Here is a 22,341-nt window from a genome sequence, read left to right on the forward strand (position 1 = left end):
AAAAAGAATTCAATTATTACTATAGCCAGTATTTTAGCAGTGTGAGCACCTGGAAACTCTGTGCTTTAAAAAAAAACCAATAAGTTGAACCATATTGTTCGTATCAAGTGTCTGATTCTTTCTTGCCATGCGTATTTCACTTAACCACTCCAACATAAGTGCAAAAATCAGCATATCTGATTGCTGTCACCATGTGTCCACTTTATATAAATGAAAAGGACTCCTCAAGATTCAGAGCAAGAGAAAAAGCCCTAGGAAGACATCAAAAGCTTGCTTAAAGGAAAATCCAAACCTCCAAAACAGACACAGCTCAAACTAAGACCAAACTCACATACAAGTTATCATCACAAACAGAAAGTAATGCTGTTACCTAGTGGTGGAAAGCTAGGTACATGCAAAATTGCACATACTAGGTATATGCTCTCCTTTTTGGTTTTAGTTTTTTCTTGGGTTTTGTTGTTCATTCTAACTTAAAACCATGCCTAACCCATGAACTGATGAAAGATACTGCTTTTCTTGCATTTTCTGCTACAAAGGGTCAGTATTTTTTCACCTGTCAGTTTTGGTTCTCAGCAGAGTAACTTACAGACAAGAAGCTACCTCACTTCCTGACCATCCCAAACCTGCTGTTTTACACTCTTCTTGCAACATCAGCAAGAGCTGGAAACCTGTGGCATAAAAGCATTACAACCTTAATCCACAAACATCAGTTTTCCACAGAGTGTGATAACCAAAACTGGATCCCGTGCCCCTAGCAGATCATATTTTCAATTATATAAACCAACATTAGCTGAATTCTGTCAGCATTCTCCATGACCTATGGATAAACATGATTAGTTTCCTTTCAACCAGAAAATAAATAGAGAAAGATAAGGAAGATACAAAGACTTTCATGTCACTTACTCAAATGCAAAGAAGAGTCCACTGGTGACCAAGATGAGAACAAGAGTCAGGTAGAAGACTCCAGTCTGTCGAGCCATCATGATCCTCCCATTGCAGAAGAATTTGTTTCTTCCAGGAAAAACCTCCCATTTTCTTCTGGGAGCCGATTTCTTTTTCTTATGGGGAGACTCCATGGGAGACGACGAACTGTGTGTGCTGATCTGACTGTATTCACAGTCTTTCATGGGCCCACTACCACCTCCAGGAGTCATCAAGAGAGAGTAAAATGTGGGGAGAACCCCACCAAAAATATATACAATATATAAACGTGTGCAAATAGTCTTCCGACCAAGACAGCCCTCTCCACCAGCCCCAGTTAATTAAAAAAAGCAAATAAAAACATGAAAAAAGCAAATAAAAACATGAAAAAAAAGTCTCTACCAGGCTAGCAATAGGTGTATCATGCAAACACCACTTAACTCTTTAGAAACCAAAGCTGTCATATCAGAAACGCTTGAGAGGGATCCTTCCTTCAGCTTCCTCCACCAGTTACAAAACCACCATGTAAGACAATCCTCTTTCAAACAACTTATCACAAAACAAGGAAAAGGGGGAAAAAAAAAAAAAAAGAATTATAAAGCAGTTAGTCTGTCCAAAAAAAATTAGTCTTTTTTTTCAAGTTTATTTTCAAATGGGAAGATTGTTTTTTCCTTCCCACGCACACCCTGAGAGCGCTCTCCGAGGGTCAGAAGGTTGGTCAAGGCAAGGTTTACCAATCGAGTCTATCATTCATACAGATTTGTTATAATCCTCCTTCGCGCAGCAGATTTCACTGCTAAAAATGACCATTCCTAAGACGTTCCCTCAAGAGACACGCTTAACAGATCAGCAAGGAGGAGGAAAAAAAGGAAAAAAATGAAAAAAAAGGGGAGAGTGTGGGGGGCAAGGAAGGAACCAGGCTGCAACTCCAGCTTCCAAGAAACACTTCAAGCGCTCTTCTTCCTGAAGCCGCAGTTAGTTCAGCGGGAAGCGGCCGCCGCTCGGCGCAGAGCCGGGGTCGCGGGTCTCCCCGCCGCGGGCCCTCCTCCCTGTCACGGCTCCGCCGCAGGGGACTCTCCCGAGCCCGACGCAGCGCGGGGCAGAGCCGGTCCCCGACAGACACCAGCGCCCGCAGAGCAGGTTCTCATCCTCTGCCCCCCTCCCCGCCGAACCGCTCCCCCGCCTCACGCTCCGCGCCGCCGCGCTTAACCCCCGCCTCCCCTACACAACAGGTCCCCGCCGCCGCCTCATGCTCCCGAGCGCCTCAGCCCCGCGGGGCGGGCGGCCGTGCGGAAGGGACGTTGGGGAAACGAGAGGAGAGGGAGGCTTCGCCGCCGCTGGGAGATGTGTGCCGGGACCTCTCCCGCCCGTCACCATCCTCGCCGCCCGCCTCAGTGCCGCCGCGGGCGGTCGCACGCTGCCGCAGCGCAGGCTCTCGCCCACGGCCCGCGGCGGTGCCGGGTCCCCCCCCGCATCCTGCCCCCGCCCCGGCGCACAGGAGCGGCTTCCCGGCGGCGTCCCTGGTTCCGCTGGGCTTTCGCCCGGAGCAAGGTGAGGAAAACGCCCGGCTCCCCCTCCGCGAGCCGGAGAGCGGCGGCTTTCTCTCCCCGCTTTCTCCAGAGCCTCTATCCAGGCTTCTCCCCAGCAGCCAGACCCAGAACCAGCAGCTGCCACCTCCTCATCTTCAGGGGAAGGCGGTAACCACCGCAGCGGCGGCCGCCCGCGGGAGGAGCGGGGGGAGGCGGCGAGGGACGGGACCACACAGGCGGGCACCCCCTGCCGCTGTCGGTCGGTCAGTCAGCTGCTTCCTGCCGAGAGGGCAGGCAGGTCCCCCGCACCAGCCCCGCCGGGGACGCCGCGCCGCCGGCCCAGCCCTCCCTCCGGCTGGTGGAGCGTGGCGACAGCGCTAACTCTTCCCCATCGCCGCCTCCGCGGCGGGGTAGCGGCCAGCCGGGCGGGCACAAGGGTGCGGGCCGGGCGCGGTGCCTGCGCTGGAGCCCCCGCTCCCGCCGCCTCAGCCCTCGCCTCCCCCGGCACGCGCGCACACAGGCGCGAGCGATGCCTGCCGTCAGCCCCGGGCGGCGGCCGCCCGGCCCCGTCCTCGCCCGCTCTCGCTGCGGGGCCGGAGACGAACGGAGTTGCGCGGCTCAGCGGCAGGGAAAGAAAGGCCCCGCCCGCGCGGCAAGACCTAGCGGGACCGGCTTCCCTCCCCGTGCAGGCTCGGACACGGACGCTCGGGGCACGCCCCTCCGCCCCCTGGGAGTTGTAGTTTCGCTCCCCAGCTTCCATGAGGCCGGTGCGGAGGCTAGAGGGCGGCGGGAGGGACTACAAGTCCCAGCGTGCCTTGCGAGCCGTCCCGGCGGGAGGGGGCGGTGCGGGAGCGCCGGCAGGGCCCGCGGCGAGGTGAGGGCAGAGCCGGGCGGGGCTGGCGCGGCGGCGGCGGCGGTTGTCGCCACCAGCGGGGCCGGAGGTGGCTGCGCCGGGACTGGCCGTACCCCAAGACACCCGTGCCCTTTCCTCCCTCCTGCCCCCGCGGGCTGGGACAGTCGCGGCCGCTGTTTGTGTCCGGGCTTGTGTTTCTGTCAGGCCTGAGGGCTGGGGTTACAGCCCCCAATCCATCTCTCCGGCCGGGCGGTGCGCTGTCTTCCGCGGCTCCCTGGTCACCCAGCAAAACCACATGTTCCTGTCCCACTCGCCCAAAGCCCTCGGCTGCACTGGTGAGATGGGCCAACGGGCGGATGTCCCTACTAAGGGGCATACACTTAGCAGTGGCATCCACACGCTCGATGACAGGGTTGTCCACCAACATCGACGTGTTTGTACAGACCCTTACTCTGTCCTGACTTCATGAGGCACAGGCCAGAAAGGTACAAGCCACTAAGGAAAAGCTTTTCAGAAACGCAGTCCTGCACTGAGCCCGTATTGCACAGTACTGCCCTGGTGCAGAATGGCACTGGTGGCAGGAAGCCCAGGAAGGGAGGCTTCCCACAGCTAAGGCAGAACCACTCTCAAAACTGCTTGCTGTTGTTTCTGCCTACTATGGTGTCCTTGTGCATTCATAGAAGAGCAGCGAAGCTGGTAAAGGGTCTATAGCACAAGTTTTATGAGGAGCAGCTGAGGGAACTGGGGTTGTTTAGCCTGGAGAAAAGGAGGCTCAGGGGGTACCTTATCGCTCTCTATGGCTACCTGAAAGGAGGTTGTAGTGAGGTGAGAGTCGGTCTCTTCTCCCAAGTAACACGCCATAAGATCAGAGGAAGTGGCCTCAGGTTGTGCCAGGGAAGGTTGAGATTGGATGTCCAATCCAAAGGGCATCCCAAAGGGCTGTCAAGCATTGGAACAGGCTGTCGAAGTGATTGAGTCACCATCCCTGGAGGTATTTAAAAGATGTGTAGATAATGGCGCTTAGGAACATGGTTTAGTAGTGGACCTAGCAGTGCTGGGTTTACAGTTGGATTTGATCTTAAAAGGTCTTTTCCAACCTAAACGATGCTGTGAACTTCTGGAGATAAGCAGCCATGCACAGTGCTAACAAGGGTTTTACTCTGCCGTGTCTTTTACAAAGGTTTGCAGCTTAAACCTACAAAGAATGGACTAGTCTGGGACACGCGGTAGGAATCAATCCTCAGTTCAAAAAACCCAAAAGCGTACTGAAGAAATTTCTGGAAGAAGTTTAGATACATATTGCAGTCAGCCCACATTTCTCATGGTTGAATGTTGTCCTAGCAGAGACACCAGAAACAGTGTGAGGATGTAACTGAGTTCTCGTACATAGGCAATATGTTTTCCATTTTCATAATTCCATTTCTAATTTTGGAAGGGAATATTTATCCCTTTAATTTAGTATGACGAGCTAATTATTTATCCCTGAACAGTGCCTGATAACAAAGTAACCATGGAACAGATTGACCAGCACTGGATACTCCCCCTCCTTGGAGGAAATTAATTACTTTGGTAACCAAATTACACAGAGCAGCCTGGTAGACACTCCTGGCGAGTCTACAATCCATATTATTGATACACAAGAATCATTTGGGAAATGTTATTGCCTCATGGGGAAAAAAAAATAGAGGGCTGTCTCCTTCTGCAACGTGTAAAGGAGTAGTCCTTTGGCAAGTGGGCAGCAGGATGTAAAACCAGTTTCTGATACCATCTCTCATGCAGATTCATTGGCTTACATTTCCCCCACATGTAATAGATGCTGCTGTATTATTCCTTCCCTCATGTAGTACCTGCTGCCAACAGTTTGCTTGCTGTCTCGTAACTCAGATATCACAGTATTTTTTGTTCTTTGAAATGTTCTTTATAAACGGCTAATAACTTTTCATTCTATCTTCATTAACCCAGCTTCAGTATATGCCAACAGAAGGCTGCTGACAAATTTTGTGGTTCACTGACGAATGTTTTTAGTCTTCATCAGGTTTTTATTAGCATACTGCTGGAGGTCTGCTTTCCATGCTTTGACGATATTAACGACTTTATGATGTCAAATGGCACTGTTCTCTCCTGAGATTATGAAATATTTTAGACATTTGCAAATAGAGCAAACAGTTTATGTAGAAATGCCATTGTTGGCTTATCTTCACAGGTAGCACTCAGGCTGATTTCAGAAACACTCTTCAGAAGCAAACCATTGGTAAACAATACCAGCACCTTGCCTGAGCTGCTGTCTCATTCCACAGCCTTTCCCTTGGGTTTTAAGACGTTATGGTTGGGAAGTGAACTTCAGCCATATCATTTGAGAGATACACATAAAGGATTTGAGGCATGCCTGAAAAAATAATTCTAAAAGTCATGCTCGGAGAACAAACACACTTTTACTTTCAATAGTAAATCTGCTTTGATTGCAACAGGATCATCCAATGCCCCACACTGTGCTTTTCACATGACACCTTGTTGTAGTCCCTACTCAGTGCCAGTATTGCGTTGGAATTTAGAGTGTTAGTGATGTCCTTTCGCAAACATTACAAACACTATCAACACCTCTTTGAAGCTGTTTTTAAAACAATTTGGAAACTCCCCTACAAAAAAGACTTTATACAGTTAATATTTCACACAATTCCACATTATTCTTGAAAGCATTTGTTATCGCTTGTTCACAACACTAATAAAAATTGGTTTGAGGCACTGAATAGATTAAACCATAGATAGACACAGCAGGAAGAATATTCTCCCTTCATGAAACTCGGTAGGATCATGTGTTACGGTATGTTCTCTTTTGATTTCTTATTTGTGAGTCAGGTTGATTTCATGCAGTAGATGAGTATGCTGCAGCACAAAAATAAGACGACAGACTATCTTTTTGTTAAGAAAATGTTAACAAAAGAGCTATTGCCATTGAAAGCTGCTCTCTCTTACCCTGTCTGCAGTGTGGAGGTGTCGTAAGGGCAAGATTTAAAACAACAGGGGAGCTAATTTGCTGAGATGACACGTCACCTTACATATATAGAACATCTGTTACCATGCTTCATGGCAGAATCTGCTTGACTATGCCGGAAGCATTATCAGACAAAATATGTAAGTGATTAAACAAACACGAACTAGCAAACTGTAGCATTTTGGACATAGGAGATCTGCGCTCCACACATCCTACACTGCCAAAGCAATTGCTTTTTACTGCCATACAAAAAAAGGGGGAAGTGACAGGTATTGAACAGAAAGATCTTCTGATGTTCTTACAGCAGGAGAGAGAGCTAGACACTGCTGTGGACACATTTTTCTAAGCATGTTTTCCACATGTTTCAGAATTAATTTTGAAAAATAAATATAACTTCAGTGCTAATGCCATTATCATGTGGACACTGAAAGCAGCCTCGCAGGTCCAGACATGCTGAGTACTACAGTATATCATACATGCCCATTTACAATGTCAAGAGGACACAGCGCTGAGAGTTTTCTACCTGGTTTCCTGACCAACTTTTTTTTCTCCTTTTGCTGTTTTTCAGAAGTCACCTCTCCCTGTACCACTGCTTGGACAATGAGCCAATACTTCAGAGTCTTACCAACACCAGTTATTCATTGTGTCAAAATACTTAATTTCCTTGATTTATTTCTCCAGTTTAACCTTTGGTTAAACTAGAGATGAGATTACATTTCATAAAAGTTGGCAGGAAGAATAAGACTGAGAATGCACATCAGAATCACTTTCTAAAGGAATCCAAAATATAAAGAGAGGTTTTCATTACAACGTGATCAATTTAAGCAGGTCCAAAAAGCTTTTAAATGTCTCTTAATTCTTGCTTTTGAAAGACCGAGGTGACTGGTTTGCACAGCCTTCCAACAAAGTGTAACATATACTACTATTCTGCAGTAGACAAATTAAGAAGACAAGAGGAGGTAAGAAAGCTTCTTCATGGCAAGCTCTGGAGGCCAGAATCAATTTTGTGTTTACATGTATCCACCCCATGTTAAAACCGTATCTCTTGACTGGGGTGACTTTTTTCTGTTTTGAAGCACTAGAAACACAGTTGTTTAGAATGTAATGATCTGAAAATCACTTAACCATATAGTCTGGAATATTTTTGTAGTTTTTCAACTTCTGCTTTTTGCTTCTTACCGTGGAGCTTCATTGCTTTGGATAGAAATGAGAGTCTATGGATATTTTAATTTATTCCAGCAGAATACAGAATAAAATGAGAATTCGCCTTAAAAATGCAATCAAAACCCAGAAGTTTTCAGAACTGGCCATGTTTCCCTGATCAATGACTGCTTCCAAAGCCGAAGGGAGACTGCCTCAAAAATCTTACCATTTAAACTGAAGAAAATAAACACGAACATTGTGTGCGGTCATCAGTGTGGTATTTTAACCCTATTTAACATTTCTCTTTGCTCTAATTTGAGTGAAGGAAAGAAAAAAGTCTTTCATTCTGGGAAGCTGACACAGAACATGAGCCAACCAAAAGAAAGGGCCAGGAAAGTACAGTTACATGAGGAAAAAAACCAATTTTTCCAGTGTCATCAGTCTTGGAGCACATCAAACGTTCCGTTGATGGAGCCAGGAAATGATTTTCCTCAGTCTTACATCATGTATTAGCAAAGTACACTGCTCAAACAGTAGAATGAATTCCAATTTGTTTGATGTTTTGTTTCCCTGTGAAGAACCTTGCATTCATCATTGCTTGATGAAGAACAGCATCATTTAGTTGGTCAGTGCTATACAGAAATTTCTGTATACTTCAGTGAAGGTCAGGCACCCACGTTACTGATTCTTGATTAACATGGTTCATACAGTTTTATCCTTATCCCAGTTCACCAAACAAATAAATACTTTTTCTTCAGTAAACTTCCTCTTGAATCCACTTTTTTTTTTTTTTCCTGCCCCCAGTGCATACAGGAAATGAAGTTACCACTTCAGAGAAATAAACATATGACCATGGGTCATACCTATCTGTACACAGCACATCTGCTTTCCGATTTCCAGGCGTCTCCCTTGCTAAACTCCTTACTACTGAGCCAGGCCTCATATTGTGTTCATCACAACTAATATTAAAACCAGTGTCTGCGTGAGCAGTGGATGAAATGGAGCTGGATTTCCTTTCTGCATCACAACAACCTTGCTTTCCCCCATGGTTGAAAGCAAGGGGGGTTGTTCCCCCCACGTGACACTCCCCGTGTGACAAGGGAATTGCATACTGTGGCTAAGTGGGAGCAGCACACAAGCTGACCGAGGGCCAGCTGCCTGCCACCAAATGACCAAAACTGAAGTGACATGAGATGGGTGAGTGGCTGAGCAGAGTGAGCAGCTCACAAGCACCAAGGAAGGAAGGCCTCCTTCTCCTGCCCTCTTCAAAACCAGCAGTGAAGGGTGGCAGTTGTCCTCTCCTCTCCTTAGTCCCTTTCACTCTCCCTTGCAGTCTCTCTATTTTGCTGAGCTGACTCAGTACAAAAGTATCAGCAGAAATAGAAAACTATTCACTTCTTTTTTTTCCTACCAAGTTAATTTTCTGCCACTTTATCACACTGAAATGACTCGGCAGAGGACATGACAAAGCATCCAGGACTGGGACAAAGGAGGGGCAGGAACACATTGCCCAGGGAAAGGGAAGTGAAAGAGGAAAGAGTTTTCCTCTTTATAAATGTATTTAAATTTATATATAAAGTAAAGGGAGAGAAAGTAAGACTGTAGGCAGCAGTTAGATTGGTCTAGGCTGCCACTGAACTTCAGACTCAACCAGATGTGCTCATGGCGGCATCCCATAGGTGTAAGAGCTGGCAAAAGTCAGAGGAGACAACACACAGCGTAAAGACAGAAAAGGAAGGGAGAGCAGGACCTTCGCCTCTGGTAGCGGTGGACTGTTAGATAAACCCAAGCCACCTCATTATGACTTGTTCAGTATGGTAGTACATAACAACCAAGTCCTTTCCACAGCGTGGGCATTGATTTGTCTGTCTTCCATTGATTTTCAGGAAACTTTCAATAACTTAATTATACTTGAAACTTCTACTCTCTTGGCTATTCAGCTGAGCAAGTTCCAAAGTCTTCCTCTGGGGAGAGAAGGAAGGTCTGACTGACACTTTAAACAATTGTGTAAGTCCTTAAACAATTGTGTGTTTTGTTCCCATAGGAAACAAAACAAAAAATAATACCTACAAATGGTCCTGTCATTAAAGGGATGCTGTCAACTGCAATTAATTTGATTAACCAATTAAAATAGTAAAAATGTTTTGAGTTCTTTAATATGTCCTGTGTAAAAGCATACCCCTTTTGCAGGTGTTTCTTCTTTTTCATCCTGCTTTTTACTTGGGGCTATAGAAGGGACTGGACTCCCAATCAAGAAAAGAATAACCACAAATATGCTCCAATTTATCCAATTTACAGCCTTTCCCCCCCCTGCCCCCCGTCTGTGTATGTTTCCTGAACGCCTCTTCCTTTCTCTTCCCTGCTGTCTCAGCAAACAGCCGCTTACAGTACTAGAGGAAAGTAAGAACTTGTGCTCTGCAGTGGAGCACAAGAAAGTGATTCCATCCAGCTCATCCAGGAGCGTGACGCTCATTTTGAGAAAAGCCTTCTTTATAATTATAGTTGTGGGCTGTTTCACTGTTCTGAACAACACACTGGGAGCATTTACATCAGAACCATCCATTGCTGTCAGCAGAACACATCCATGATGTGTGCTTATATGGATTGACACAAGATATATAATAGTTTTCCTGGAGGAATTGGGCAATTAGAGACTTCTGTAAATCCCAGAGGGGGGCTATCTGCATCATTAAACACTTAACTAGGGCATCTCAAAATGGAGCTAACTGCTTCTGAAAATCTCTTTAATGTTTCATTGTCAAAATTCAGCATCATAAATGGGGAACATTTAGTATTATATCATTACTTTTCTCTCGTGCCTTAATTTTCTCTCCCATACTCCTTTCCCTGCCTTCAACTTGGTTTTGTGTCTCTTCCAAACCTGCCCTCCCCCACTGCATATACTTACTTTCAGCAAACAGCAATGTTGGTCTTGGGTTTCATACCCACCTTCTTTCCCACCTTCCTACCGTAAAACAATGAGCAAAAGGAATAAGGGAGAACAGGTCATTTCACACCTCTCAGAGCTATTGTTTTCAGGACAATAAGCCATGACAGACTCTGCAGCGACAGCACTGCAAGGACTGAATTTATTTCAAATTTGGAACCCATCCCCACCAAATCCCTGCTCCCCCAGCCAACAGGATGAAAAAAATATTTCATTTACTTGATAATTTAGACTCCATAGAATCTGAATATTCAATGAGCTTTGTATACAAAGGACTAGATGTGACTCATGAATCATATGGCTGACAACGCTGCAGTAGAGAAAGGAAGTCTGACAATCAACAGAAACGTGATACTGATCATACACAAATGTGGTCAGAGGCATAAAACAAAAACATTCTGCTATTTTTGTTCATTTATTTACTATAATTATCATTGCCATATTTCTGTGAACACTTAAATGGAGGGGCTTTGCTCAGAAGCCCGTGACCAACCAGGCGTGTGTTTATGGCACCAGTTTTAGCAATTACTTCTATGACTAGTTGGTGCAACATCTGATGGAAATGGAATTTTCACTTAATAAATGTGTATTTCATATTGCAGTGAATGTGTGGCTCACTTTTAAGCATTCTCAGAAGCTTATCTTCTTTGAATATGCCTCAGTGGGCCTAATAAGACGTACTTCTATTTTTTTCCTGTAAGATTATTAGCCATTCATTATTTTAACCCATAATTATTCTTCAAAAAAATTCATGAACTTCTTATAAGAAAAGGTATGGAATTACTTACATGGTTAAGAGAAGGTTTTGGCCAAGATTCTGGGAGTAACTTGTGAAGGCTTTAGAACATACGCTTTCTTTACACTAAAATAGGAGAATGAGTTTACGAATCTGAATTTTTGTAGAATTATACTAATCTGCTCACATTCACATAAATTAATTCTGATGAGCAAATGGCAGTCTGAAGTATAATCACATCTTAAACCACTAAGACCGTAACCAGGAGATCCAGGAAAACCATTCAGAATGCTAAAGAAAATTATTCATGCAATAAATAATATGCAAAGTCTTGGAGGCATTATGGATTGGTATGTTTTATTTGATTAAAAGGAATGTAGGTACAGAATACTAGCAGGAATATAACAGGAAAAAAAAGAAAGAAAGGAGGCTGGGAGAACAATTTATACGCAGACTTGATGTAAAGATAACGAAAGGGGTTTCAAGAGAGACCTTGTAACTGTCTTCTAGTATCTAAAGGGGGCCTACAAGAAATCTTGAGAGGGATTTTTACAAGGGCATGTAGGGATAGGACAAGGGAAAATGGTTTTAAACTAAAAGAAGGGAAGATTTATATTAGATAGTAAGAAGGAAATTCTTCACTATGAGGGTGCTGAGGCACAGGGTGCCCAGAGAAGCTGTGGCTGCCCCATCCCTGGCAGTGTTCAAGGCCAGGTTGGACACAGGGGCTTGGAGCAACCTGCTCTAGTGGAAGGTGCCCCTGCCTGTGGCAGGGGGGTTGGAACCAGATGATCTTTAAGGTCCCTTCCAACCCAAACCATTCTGTGATGCCATGAAAGTCTTTACCAGTAACCAGAGTTCCTCCCAATGCAGAATCTGCATATTTATTTGTACTGCAGGTTTGTGTAAGCAGACGGTGGAGAAATCTTTTCACTTTGACTATAGTGGGGCACACTCAGCCTGCCTTCCTTCCAGCACAGAGAACAGCAAGTGGACCATCCTAATTCAGTGGCCTCTCAGCCAGAGCCCCAGGTGACCTGTAACACCAGAAGGAAAGAGGCAAGGAGGGGAATGCTTGTGTGAGGATCCGAGCTTGAAGAGCTTCACTTACTAGTAAGTAGGTTCCCCTTTTAACTTTGAGATAAATATTCCCATGATATTTCCATGTGGAAATTTACAAAGTGAGGTTACATATAGAAGAACAAAGTCTCCAAATACCCGCGGTGAAGAGCCTGAGTCTTTCATGCAAACAGCATCAGCCCTGGACACCTCACGGATGGTAAATACTTGGTAAAGTTGGTGGCTGAAGCTTCTGATGGCTGCTCAGAGCTGGGGAATAGGGAGAGAGGACATCAACAGAGGAAAAGTCTGGCACTCACTGCCCATAGCAGAAACTGCAGGTGGATTTTTAGGGACACCTTACTCAGAAGGAACATGTTATATAGGAAATCATCTGTAAAAACTTGCACTTTTCCACTTCTCAAGATAACTGCAACTAGGAAGGATTCCTCCACAGATAAATAGCAACAAAAAGCAAATTACTTTTGCTTGAAGGGGCATGAAGGTGCATGAAGGGGCAGCTCATGGAGATTTATGAGAACCCAACTTCCATTTTTTGTGATTCTCATCCAGGCCAACTGATACAGACTAGCTTTTGGCATACAGGCCATAGCTAGGGCTTTCCTAGCTGACTAGCTTCATCCTTTCTTCACACTCAGAGTAGAATATTTTAGTGCAAAATCCATCCTACGCTTTTTTTATCTGCATACCACAGCCCTGTCTTTTATACACTATGCACAACGCTCAGCAATTGTCTGCTCTAACCACAGCACCTAACCACAATGCATTGCTCAGACTAAGCCACACCAGTAAGCTTTGCATAGCCTGCAAAGGTTATGCGTAGTTTGCACTGCAAACACACCCCACCTGCCATGGTTCTGCTTGCTGCAGCCGCCACTGTACCTGTCCTTGTGCGACAGCTCAAGAAATCATGACGGCATCTCAGGCCTCTCCTAAGCCTGCCTGGGCCAGGGAAGCCATCTCTACATGTCACATCTTAACACCTGGCAGAAAATTCTAGCCTTGCATAAAATTGATTTCCCCCCCCAGGCAATATATATCGCCTTAAAATCTTCTTCAGCAACACTGTGAAAATATTGTCAGCTCTCTTCCCAGTGCGGACCCCCCACTGCAGGGAACAAAAGACAGGATGCACATTCACACAGGCTGCATCTACACAGTTCTTAAAACTACACCAGGAGAAAAAATCTCAGTCATTCTCAACTCTCCACTCTTCCAGAGTGGGTAGCTGGCACTCTCTCCCCCTTCTGCAGCACCTTGCCTTCTGCAAGGCTGGAAAGCCTGTGTTTATTTCAGGCATTGCAGCTTTCCAGTCTTGGCTGAATTGGCTGTACGCAGGCAAGCTGTGCACATGCGGTGTTGGGAGAGAGCGCGCATTCAGCTTGCTGACCACAGGCACTGCCAGGATACACGGGACGCCAGTTTCCTGTGTTCTGTGAGAATCCCTGTGACCGGATGCATCTCACACATCTCTTTATGAGGGGTTGGTGAACCCTTCAATATGGATTAGCCCCATAAGATTATGTCTTTCACTCTACCTATATCCATTGCAGCACTGTTGCTGTCTCCAAACCATCCTGAGCCCTGGGATGGCAGGCAAATGTGTTAGCACTGCCTCACAAGCACCACCTGGCTCTGTAGGGCAAGAAAGGCACTACTTTAATTAATGTTCATTCCAACCAGTGCTCACAGGGCAGAATTTTTCTCTCCATACATGACCAAAAAAAAGCACTGATTTCCTTCCTTCCTCTGTACCTCCTCAAGAGGACAAAAGCAAGAGTTTCCTCTTTATACAAAAAGACTGCAAAAACCCAGTCCTCCCACTTCCTTTTCCCACCTCCTTTTAAAGTCATGAAAAGCACCAGTTTATTTCCCCTCTTCACCAACCTACCCAAAGGATACAACTCTCCATCTTCTTAACACCTCATAAGCTTAGCTCCTTCCCTGCCTGTGAGAAGCTGGCGGGCTGAGTAATGCTCTTGCAAAGGTCAGTGGTGAGGCCTGTGCCATAAAAGGCTCACACAAGAACAAACCCCAAGTTCTCTCAGGCAGATTGACAGTATCTCACTGCTTTGCTGCCTGCCCCGTATCTTCTCCAGGCAGAGGCAGCCCACATTCCCTACATCCCTCTCTAGGCCAGCTGATGAGCTGAGATGAGGGAAAGAAATACTTGCCTTCTAAGCCCTTACTCAAAATAGGTGGCAAGCAGAAAACATTAAATAAAAGCATGTCATAAAATACATGTAGATCTATATGTAAAAATATTTCTGATAAGTAGAAGAGTTTGACATTATTAAACCCTCAAATTAAATAAAACAAGGTGCATACATGTTTAAGCTTCATCCAGTGTTGCTATGCAGACCACTTCAGCGGAGAAGCACTGGATTCAGGCACCACGAATAAGAGATGCTTAAGCTAGAAGTTGCTTGTGCTGGTTCTGTTACTTGACGGGCTGACACACACCTGCAAGATCCTCTTGCTGCGCTGAAAGCATTTTAAATGTCAGCCATGAATCACAAACCCTCAGCTGGCTGGTAGCATCTGTGCCTCCTTGCTATACTGAGTGGGTTCAGCTGACCTTCCAGGTCTTTCCAGGGGTTCATATACCCTGCAGCAGGGCAAACCATTCATGTCTGTCCACTAGGACATCAGATTTAATAAAATCTGCCTGTTATATCTAATCTATGTATACATTATTATATATAATCTAATATACATGCACATGTACAAACTCTATCTGTGCAGACAGACAGAGCAATGCCCCCGTCTGACCTTCCAACCAGCCAGGCTTTCATGGGCTGACAGAACACTCTTACGAGTTACCTCCTGACTCATGGGCTTGTAAGATCAGGGCCACAGTTTAAAACAGATATCAAAGAGTTGTAAATTGTGACATAAGAAAGAATAATCATACTTTCAGCTCAGTGAATGCAGCAAAGCGTTCGGAAACACAGTATTCCTGTTTCTTTATCTGGTTCCTCATTTTATCCACTTTGTAGCTGTTATTAGCATTAACCTTGTGAGCAAAGCAAAGAGGCTTGGAAAAGAAACTCTGCAAAGGGTCAGGAAAACGCACAGCCTTTTTCTAGAGAACAAAAAGCACTGTCCAATGAACACAGAAGGATATGAGATGTCAGTGGTTAGTTTTAAGCTTTATTTCTCCTCTAAAACCAAAGACCTCTTTATAGCCTAATAGAATTATAGACTCGAGTCTACCATTAATAGCATGCATGGCGCCAGTGTAATAAAAAATGGAAATTCAGTGACCAAGAATGATTTATGAAGCTCAGTAATTCATGTCGGAGTTTCCACAACATTGTGCTTCTCAAAAAATCTCAGGTCCAGTAACTAACAGTGCTCAGTTAGACATTGATCCTGTAATGAATGTGTGCACTTTACTGATTTTATTTTGGCAATGTTACAAGCATGGAAGCGAGTGAGCGAGAGAACATGTGCAGCAAAATGTTCAGCAACATTTCTAATCTGCCTTGTACTTGGTATCTTTAAGATATTCATTTCATCTTTCCGTGCCCCGGGACAAATATAAACCGAGGAACATGTAAACTTCTGAAAGAAATGCACATTTTTTAATACTGAGTTCAGCAGAATATGTAGTAAATAGATGTGAAGAAGCAAAGATCAGATTTTGGGATCATTTTAGCAATAGGTTTATTTCAGATCTATAACCATGAGTAAAAATATTGCATAGAAAATATTAATTGGCCTATTTTTGACCGTTTCTGCCTCTGTAGTGCTACACCAAGTGAGCTTACCCATTTTTTTTTAACCATTTAGTTAAAACATTTAGTTTTAATGGTTCAGCTCTTCTTCAGTCATCAATAGGGAGCCTTGTTACCATGGTGACAGACAGATGGATTAATGCGATGTTTAGAGAGATGCAGTAGTGCCAAATATGATATATACAGTAAGCACCAATGTACTGCGTACACAAGAGAGCATGCATGCAGAAAATCTCAGGGACAGTCTTCCATATGCACCGAGAGCGACTGGATACAGAACTCCCATTATATTCTGACAGAAGGTGGCCGGCTGTCTCCCACTTCATGCCCTTCAGAAATACTCTGCTGGAGTCATGGACAGTTGCTCTAGAAACTTCAAATGAGTGTCTAACAAGGCCTGTTGGAAAGGGCTGCTGTCAACACTGATTGTGTCACTACATGGATTAGGCCGGGAAGCTACTGGTCATTTTAGAACGATAATCTATAATCCACTTCTTGAGGTGCAGTCTGACACCTTCAGCTGAGACCTGTACATCTGCCTGTTTACTTTATTAACTGCAGGTCTCACAAATGAGAAAGAAATGTGAGGCAGACAAAACTCATTGAATTTTTACAGAGCACAGGCAGATTGTCTGGCAAGTGATTCTTCTTAAGACTTTCACACTTCCTTCTCTTTCAAACCTTAACAACCTGCACCTTCCTTGCCCATCTTTCTCCCTTCCATAGAGCTGCTAATGAGCTTTCCTGTTTTCACAGTATTAGCTTAATGGCTTATGTCTCACAAAAATCCTCGGGTGGAGATGAAATTAATGCACGAAGAAAATGCGTGAGAGTTACGCTACAAAACCTTGTCAGTTAGACTGGAATTGCCCATGCTCTTAGAACTAAAACATTATGCTAGTTGCTAGTTTATTTTATTTTATTTTATTTTATTTTATTTTATTTTATTGTATTTTATTGTATTTTATTTTTGTTATTTTATTTTACTCTATTCTCTGTGCAATGTTTGACTCATTCTCTCATTGCTGAACATCTTCACTGCAGAAACCAATGATAAGCTGCTAAACTGACTGAAAAGTCAGGTGTTTTTAAAAGACAATTTGACCTGCCAACTGAAATTCTGGCACAACCTTTGTGCTCTTAGAAACAATCTAGATGTGGATTCAGAAGTATTTCATCCAGATCACACTATTAATTTATGTTACAAGAATAATTTAATTAGAAATGTTTTCCATCCATCTACACAAAGTGATAATTATCATTCATCAGGAGCCTAATATTCCACTCTCCTTCCAGGCCTTTTTTAATTGTAATATTAAACTCTAGCAATTAAGCTCTGTGAATGATGGTAAAAAGGGCCTTTGGATATAATTGCACTGGAGCCGATGAGGAAAAGTATACATTTTGTACCCATGCCAATTAATTTTACGGTTGGATTTCTCAGCAGGTGATGTACTACCATAAATCAGTCAAGTTTATACTGGCCACCTCCCCACGATGAATGGAACCCGAATCCAATTCCTTCCCTGAGCCATGTGCTCTGCAGCACTTGCCACTTGTGGCCCCCAAACCAGTGTCGCTGGCCACATGAGGGCAGCCAGTGGCACCAAGCGGTGCAGCAGCCGCAATTCAGCAGCCTCTGAACGTGGCACCTGAGGACCTTCTGGTGGCCAGCGGTGGCCCATGCCAGCAGTATATCCCTCCTGCCCCATAGCCACCATGGTGTGGGGCTGTCACATCAGAGCCATGTGCAATAAGCCAAGCTTGAAGTCACCCTTCCACACAAATTAGTGGGAAGTCTACCCAGTCACGCAGGTCTTGGTCCAACCTCCTCCCTAAAGCAGGCTCAGATGTCAGCTCAGAGCTGCTCACTCAGGGCTTTATCCTCATGAAGTCTTCCTTGACGGGAAACTGCACAACCCCTCCAGGCAGCTGGACATGAGCCTGGCCATCCTCATGGGGACCCGTTTGAGCTACCAGCAGTCATCTCCTGGAGCTTTTCTCAGTCCTGTCAGAAATACATTGTTTTCTGGACCATGTTAAAGGTTTTTCTAATACAGTACAGTAAAGTAACTATTAAAAGTTGATAGAGTGCTATTCTGTAATGAAATACATACTGAACCCATTAAAGACATGGTACCCAGTAAAATTAAAAGAGCTCGTAAACATATTTGCTAGGTCCCTAAAGACAGTGGTAATACCACGGGAATTCGGAAGGGATCTATGACTTGCGTGTCTAGTTAATATGGGCAGAGCCAAAGAGATATGAGCATATTTTACTTGCCAAGAGAGAGTATTGTAAACACTGAGCAGGTAATAAAACCTATAATTTAGCAAAGGATAAAAATAGAAAACAATCAAATACACACATATGCAGGAAGACCCTCCATAAATGTTCTCATGTCTGCAGCCCCACGTAAATGCCATCCAAGGCATATGGCAGCTTTGGTACGTGTTACCAACAGCTCTGAAATCTGTAGTGCACCCCTGAGCGGCCATTATGTCATCATCCCTGAGTGCTAATTTGGGATTTCTAACTGAAACTCGGGCCATTCTGCCAGTGGGACTTCTGCCATTTACTGAAACGTGGCCAGGCTCTGGCCATAAAAAGCAAGGCTGCTGTGATGTCCGTGCAGCCGGCCAGCATGCTCGGCCTTGTCCGAAGTCATGTGTGACATGCCTGGCTGAATAACCACATATAAAAGTGGAACTAAAAAGGAAGCCTGTCATATTCTGCTGAAGTAATCTGTAGCTTACAAAGGCAGCTCCAGGTCTGGGAGAGGTGACCGGGAATCTGGAGATCCAACCCCCCAGCTCCTGCCTTTGCCGGAGAACTACAGCAGAACCTTGTGCAAACTGGTCAATTTCCTCATCTTCTCCAAATGGAAAAATACCCCTCCCATAAATGTGCGAAGCCAGCTCGGCCAATGATTTTAAAGTGCCTTCTGATTCTCTGAAGCAAGGATCTTGTAATTGTTATTACATTTGACAAATGAGTACTGATTTTGTCAGTATTTCTGTGCTTACAGTCTGTAATTAATTTTTGAGTGACCAGATTTTTGCTGCAATATGAACTAAGAGTCCCGAGGACTTACTCTCAACATGGGAATTTCAGCCACCAGCTTTTTAAGATGCACAACGCTAACAAGCTTACTATAAAAACAGAAACCAAACCATAGCTGCAGAACACTTTCATTTCTTGTCCAGTTGACCAGAAAATTGTTCAGAAACACGTAACCAGTTTCTCCATGCCCATGCCGGCATACAGCGCTGAGGCTGCACCGTGCTTTCAGGAATATCAAAGCTCCCATAAATACAGGAAATGACCCAGTGAGTCAGGCAGAGAGCAAAGCTTAGCCCTCCTGGGAGCTGGAGAGCAGCTCAACCGCTGCCTTTTCTCTCGTTCCAAAACCAGTGTTTGGCTCTTTCCCAAATTCTTTTACATAATCCAGTTCTGTTAGCGAACATGTCAGTTTAACCAGTATTCAAATCAACCTCCTCTATGTTTTGAATTGGATTTTCAAGCTCCAAGCAGGATTCTGTGCCTCAGCTGCCAACTTTTTTTGTGGTGGCACTTGAGAGTGTTTTGGCTATAGAAAATCAGCCAGTTAGGTAATTTAGTGAATATACCAAATTGCTGCATTTGTTAACTCCCAGTCAGCTTATAAACTGCGCTTCTCCTCTGAAGACCTAAATTGCAAGCTTGGTCCTCAAGCAAAACTCACCTTCAGCGGAGATGGCCAGGTATCACTGTGCAGTGACAGAGGAAGGGGAAGAGGAAGGGGAGCAGCAGAAACACAGGCCAGGACTGAAATGTTCTGCAGCATTATGTTAGGAAGTTTGCACACCGTGCTTTTATTTCTTGATAGTGCCACTTATTGGCAGGAATACCATGTGTTTGCAAAGATTATAGAAATCTCGCAGGCAATCACAGAACAGTTTGGGTTGGAAAGGACCTTAAAGACAACCCATGGGCAGGGACACCTCACACCAGACCATGTCGCCCAAGGCTTTGTCCAACCTGGCCTGGAACACTGCCAGGGATGGAGCATTCACAACTTCTCTGGGCAGCCTGTTCCAGTTCCTCACCACCCTCATAGTAGAGAATTTCTTCCTAATGTCTAATCTAAATCTCCCCTCTTTCAGTTTAAAACTGTTGCCCCTTGTCCTGTTACTGCATGCCCTTGTAAAAGGCATATTTAAAAATACATTTATGCAAACTTGTTTCTTTTGTATTTTTCTTAAATTTCTTTTCTTCCTTGTGCTCTTGCTTATTCTCTTCCCACACTTCTCCCTCACCAATACTGTACAGTTGCACGAACTTCCACAAGAGAGGCGCCACGTCACCAATTTCTCATTAAAACCTAGGGGCTGATGTAGAAATCCCAACCATAACTTCAGCATCATGGTGGAGACTTACACATACTTTGAAGCTGAAAACTTTGGTTGCCTCTCACGGTCTGCCTTTGGCTCACCGTATTTTTTGTAATAAACCAGGAAGCCCACAGATGGAAGCCCACCATGCACAAGTGCTTTGTGAAGCTCACGGCACTTTGGCTATTGCAGACCTTGACAGAAGACAAACCCGCGCACAGTGCCTGGGCCTGGTCAGGCAGGTACCGTCACTTTGTGCAAATCCTAAGCTACAAGAGCTCAGACCCGCGGTCAAATTAAATGAGTAAAAGTATTTTTCAATTCTGCTATCGCCTATGTAACCTACTTAGTTGCACACACATTTTCATGCCCTCCTTTTATGAACATTTGGATGTTTGATACCAAATGAATCATTGAAATCTGTCTTTCAAACAAATGCGTCCACTTTTAGAAAAACATAACTGGATTATAGAAGATACCTGGTTAATTCTGAGTAGCCACAAGTAGATGAGTACATTGCATGTGTATTGTAACAGTGAGAGAGAAGGAATAATGAGAGAAAATGCAAGGCTCTTGGGGGAGGTATACAGAAAAGGAGAGAAAGCATTACATTATATTCAATTATATAACAAGAAGAGATTAATATTGTCACCTAAGTTGACTCAATTCTGCTGAACGTCTTTTTTCCAAGCAGGACAGTTTATTTTACAACTAAGAATTTCAAGTTACTCAGTAAGACAGAGTGGATTTCATGGGGTTTATGCCCTACTTTTAAGTCTCTGTGAATGATTAATACAGACAGATCTTATCTGTCTCTCAGATTCTTGGCATTGTTCAAACCAGGATTGAATAACATCATTATACCTTTTCCTTCTCTTTTTTCCTAGTTCTGGAGAAGATTTGAAAGAAAGTGATGTCTTGATTGATGTGAACTCAAAAAAACTACCCTGAGAAGAAAATCTGGGATTTTATCATCAAAGACACAAAAAATAGGTTATTATCTCGCACAGCTCAAGGATTCTTCTAGCAGATGCAACGGTGATCTTGACACGATTTCCAATCAAAGCCTTGCATGCTGCTGGTTTACTTTCATGCATACCAGTAACATTTAAATACTTCGTATCATCACATGCACTTCTGCATGAAGATAAAATAAAAAGTAATTTAATCTTTTAATATTGTCACTGTGCATTTTTTTCTATGACCACCTTTTCTAACCTTTTCCAGGAGGTTTTGTTATTATTTGTGACAAAAAGTCGAATGCTATTCCAAAACACAATGAGGGTTTTGGGGTGCTTTTGCTAAAGGAGGGGAGAAGACTAGAAATCATTTAGGTGCTGTCCAGATGAGAAAAATTGAGTCAGTGATGATGGGCGAACTACACAGCAGAGGTAACACCTCCTCCTTTTGCAATAACTGCTTCTTAACTGTGTAAGATTTTGTTTAACTGACACAGGACACAGACTATTAGGAAACATTTTTGGATTGGTTTTCACAAGTACCGTGAACAGGAAGTTTCCCAAAATACTGAATTTTTGCCTAGCAACCCAAGCCCCTATAGTCGGCCCCTTAGATACAGACTATAAATGATGATGAAAAGATACAAAGAAGGAAGCTGGGGAAGAAACGTTTGGTTTGGATTTATTTACATTCTTTGCTTCCTGTTAAAGTACTGACTGTTATAAATAAAAATATACTTTACCTGTCTGTCCTGATCAGTTAGTATATTATTTGATAAAGGAAAACATCCCAGAGAGTGACATGCACAGCAATTTATATCCATCAGCAACAGCAACTGAGAATTACTGTTCTCTAATTCTCACACATACTGTGGGACAGACATGACAAAAAAAAGAAACGGATGGTTCTCATAGTGTTACTTTAGGATTCCATTCAGACAGAATTTAGATGTATATGAAAAACTATTTACATACGTGGGAGAATGACAATTTTCAACTAAAAGATGTACTTTAGAGCAACACCATTTGTAGAAATACAGCTTAGTAAAACTCATGAGATTTAAGAA

The 22,341-nt window shown here is 44.0% G+C and overlaps 2 protein-coding genes across 6 annotated transcripts in view; one reads left to right on the forward strand and one right to left on the reverse strand.

Moving 5' to 3' along the window:
* Nucleotides 1-3,196, reverse strand: part of ZDHHC14 (zinc finger DHHC-type palmitoyltransferase 14) — a 105,970-nt gene extending 102,774 nt beyond the window's left edge. For 4 of the 5 annotated variants that reach the window (XM_030498877.1, XM_030498878.1, XM_030498876.1 and 1 more), the window contains exon 1: nucleotides 904-1,779. In XM_030498877.1, coding sequence (XP_030354737.1) covers nucleotides 904-1,154 — 251 coding nt within the window. In that variant the 5' untranslated portion in view covers nucleotides 1,155-1,779. Of the gene's footprint in view, nucleotides 1-903 lie in introns of all 5 variants that reach the window. The other variant, XM_030498875.1, reaches the window with a different exon arrangement.
* LOC115613886 (atherin-like) lies at nucleotides 1,345-21,491 on the forward strand. The gene is made up of 3 exons (XM_030499924.1): nucleotides 1,345-1,446; nucleotides 1,767-2,472; nucleotides 21,203-21,491. Exons 1-3 carry the CDS (start codon nucleotides 1,345-1,347, stop codon nucleotides 21,217-21,219), a joined length of 825 nt encoding a protein of 274 aa, XP_030355784.1. The 3' UTR covers nucleotides 21,220-21,491.
* Nucleotides 21,492-22,341: the final 850 nt, after the last annotated feature.

The sequence above is a fragment of the Strigops habroptila genome, chromosome 10 (genome assembly GCF_004027225.2).
Source record: "Strigops habroptila isolate Jane chromosome 10, bStrHab1.2.pri, whole genome shotgun sequence".
NCBI classification, from domain to species: domain Eukaryota; kingdom Metazoa; phylum Chordata; class Aves; order Psittaciformes; family Psittacidae; genus Strigops; species Strigops habroptila.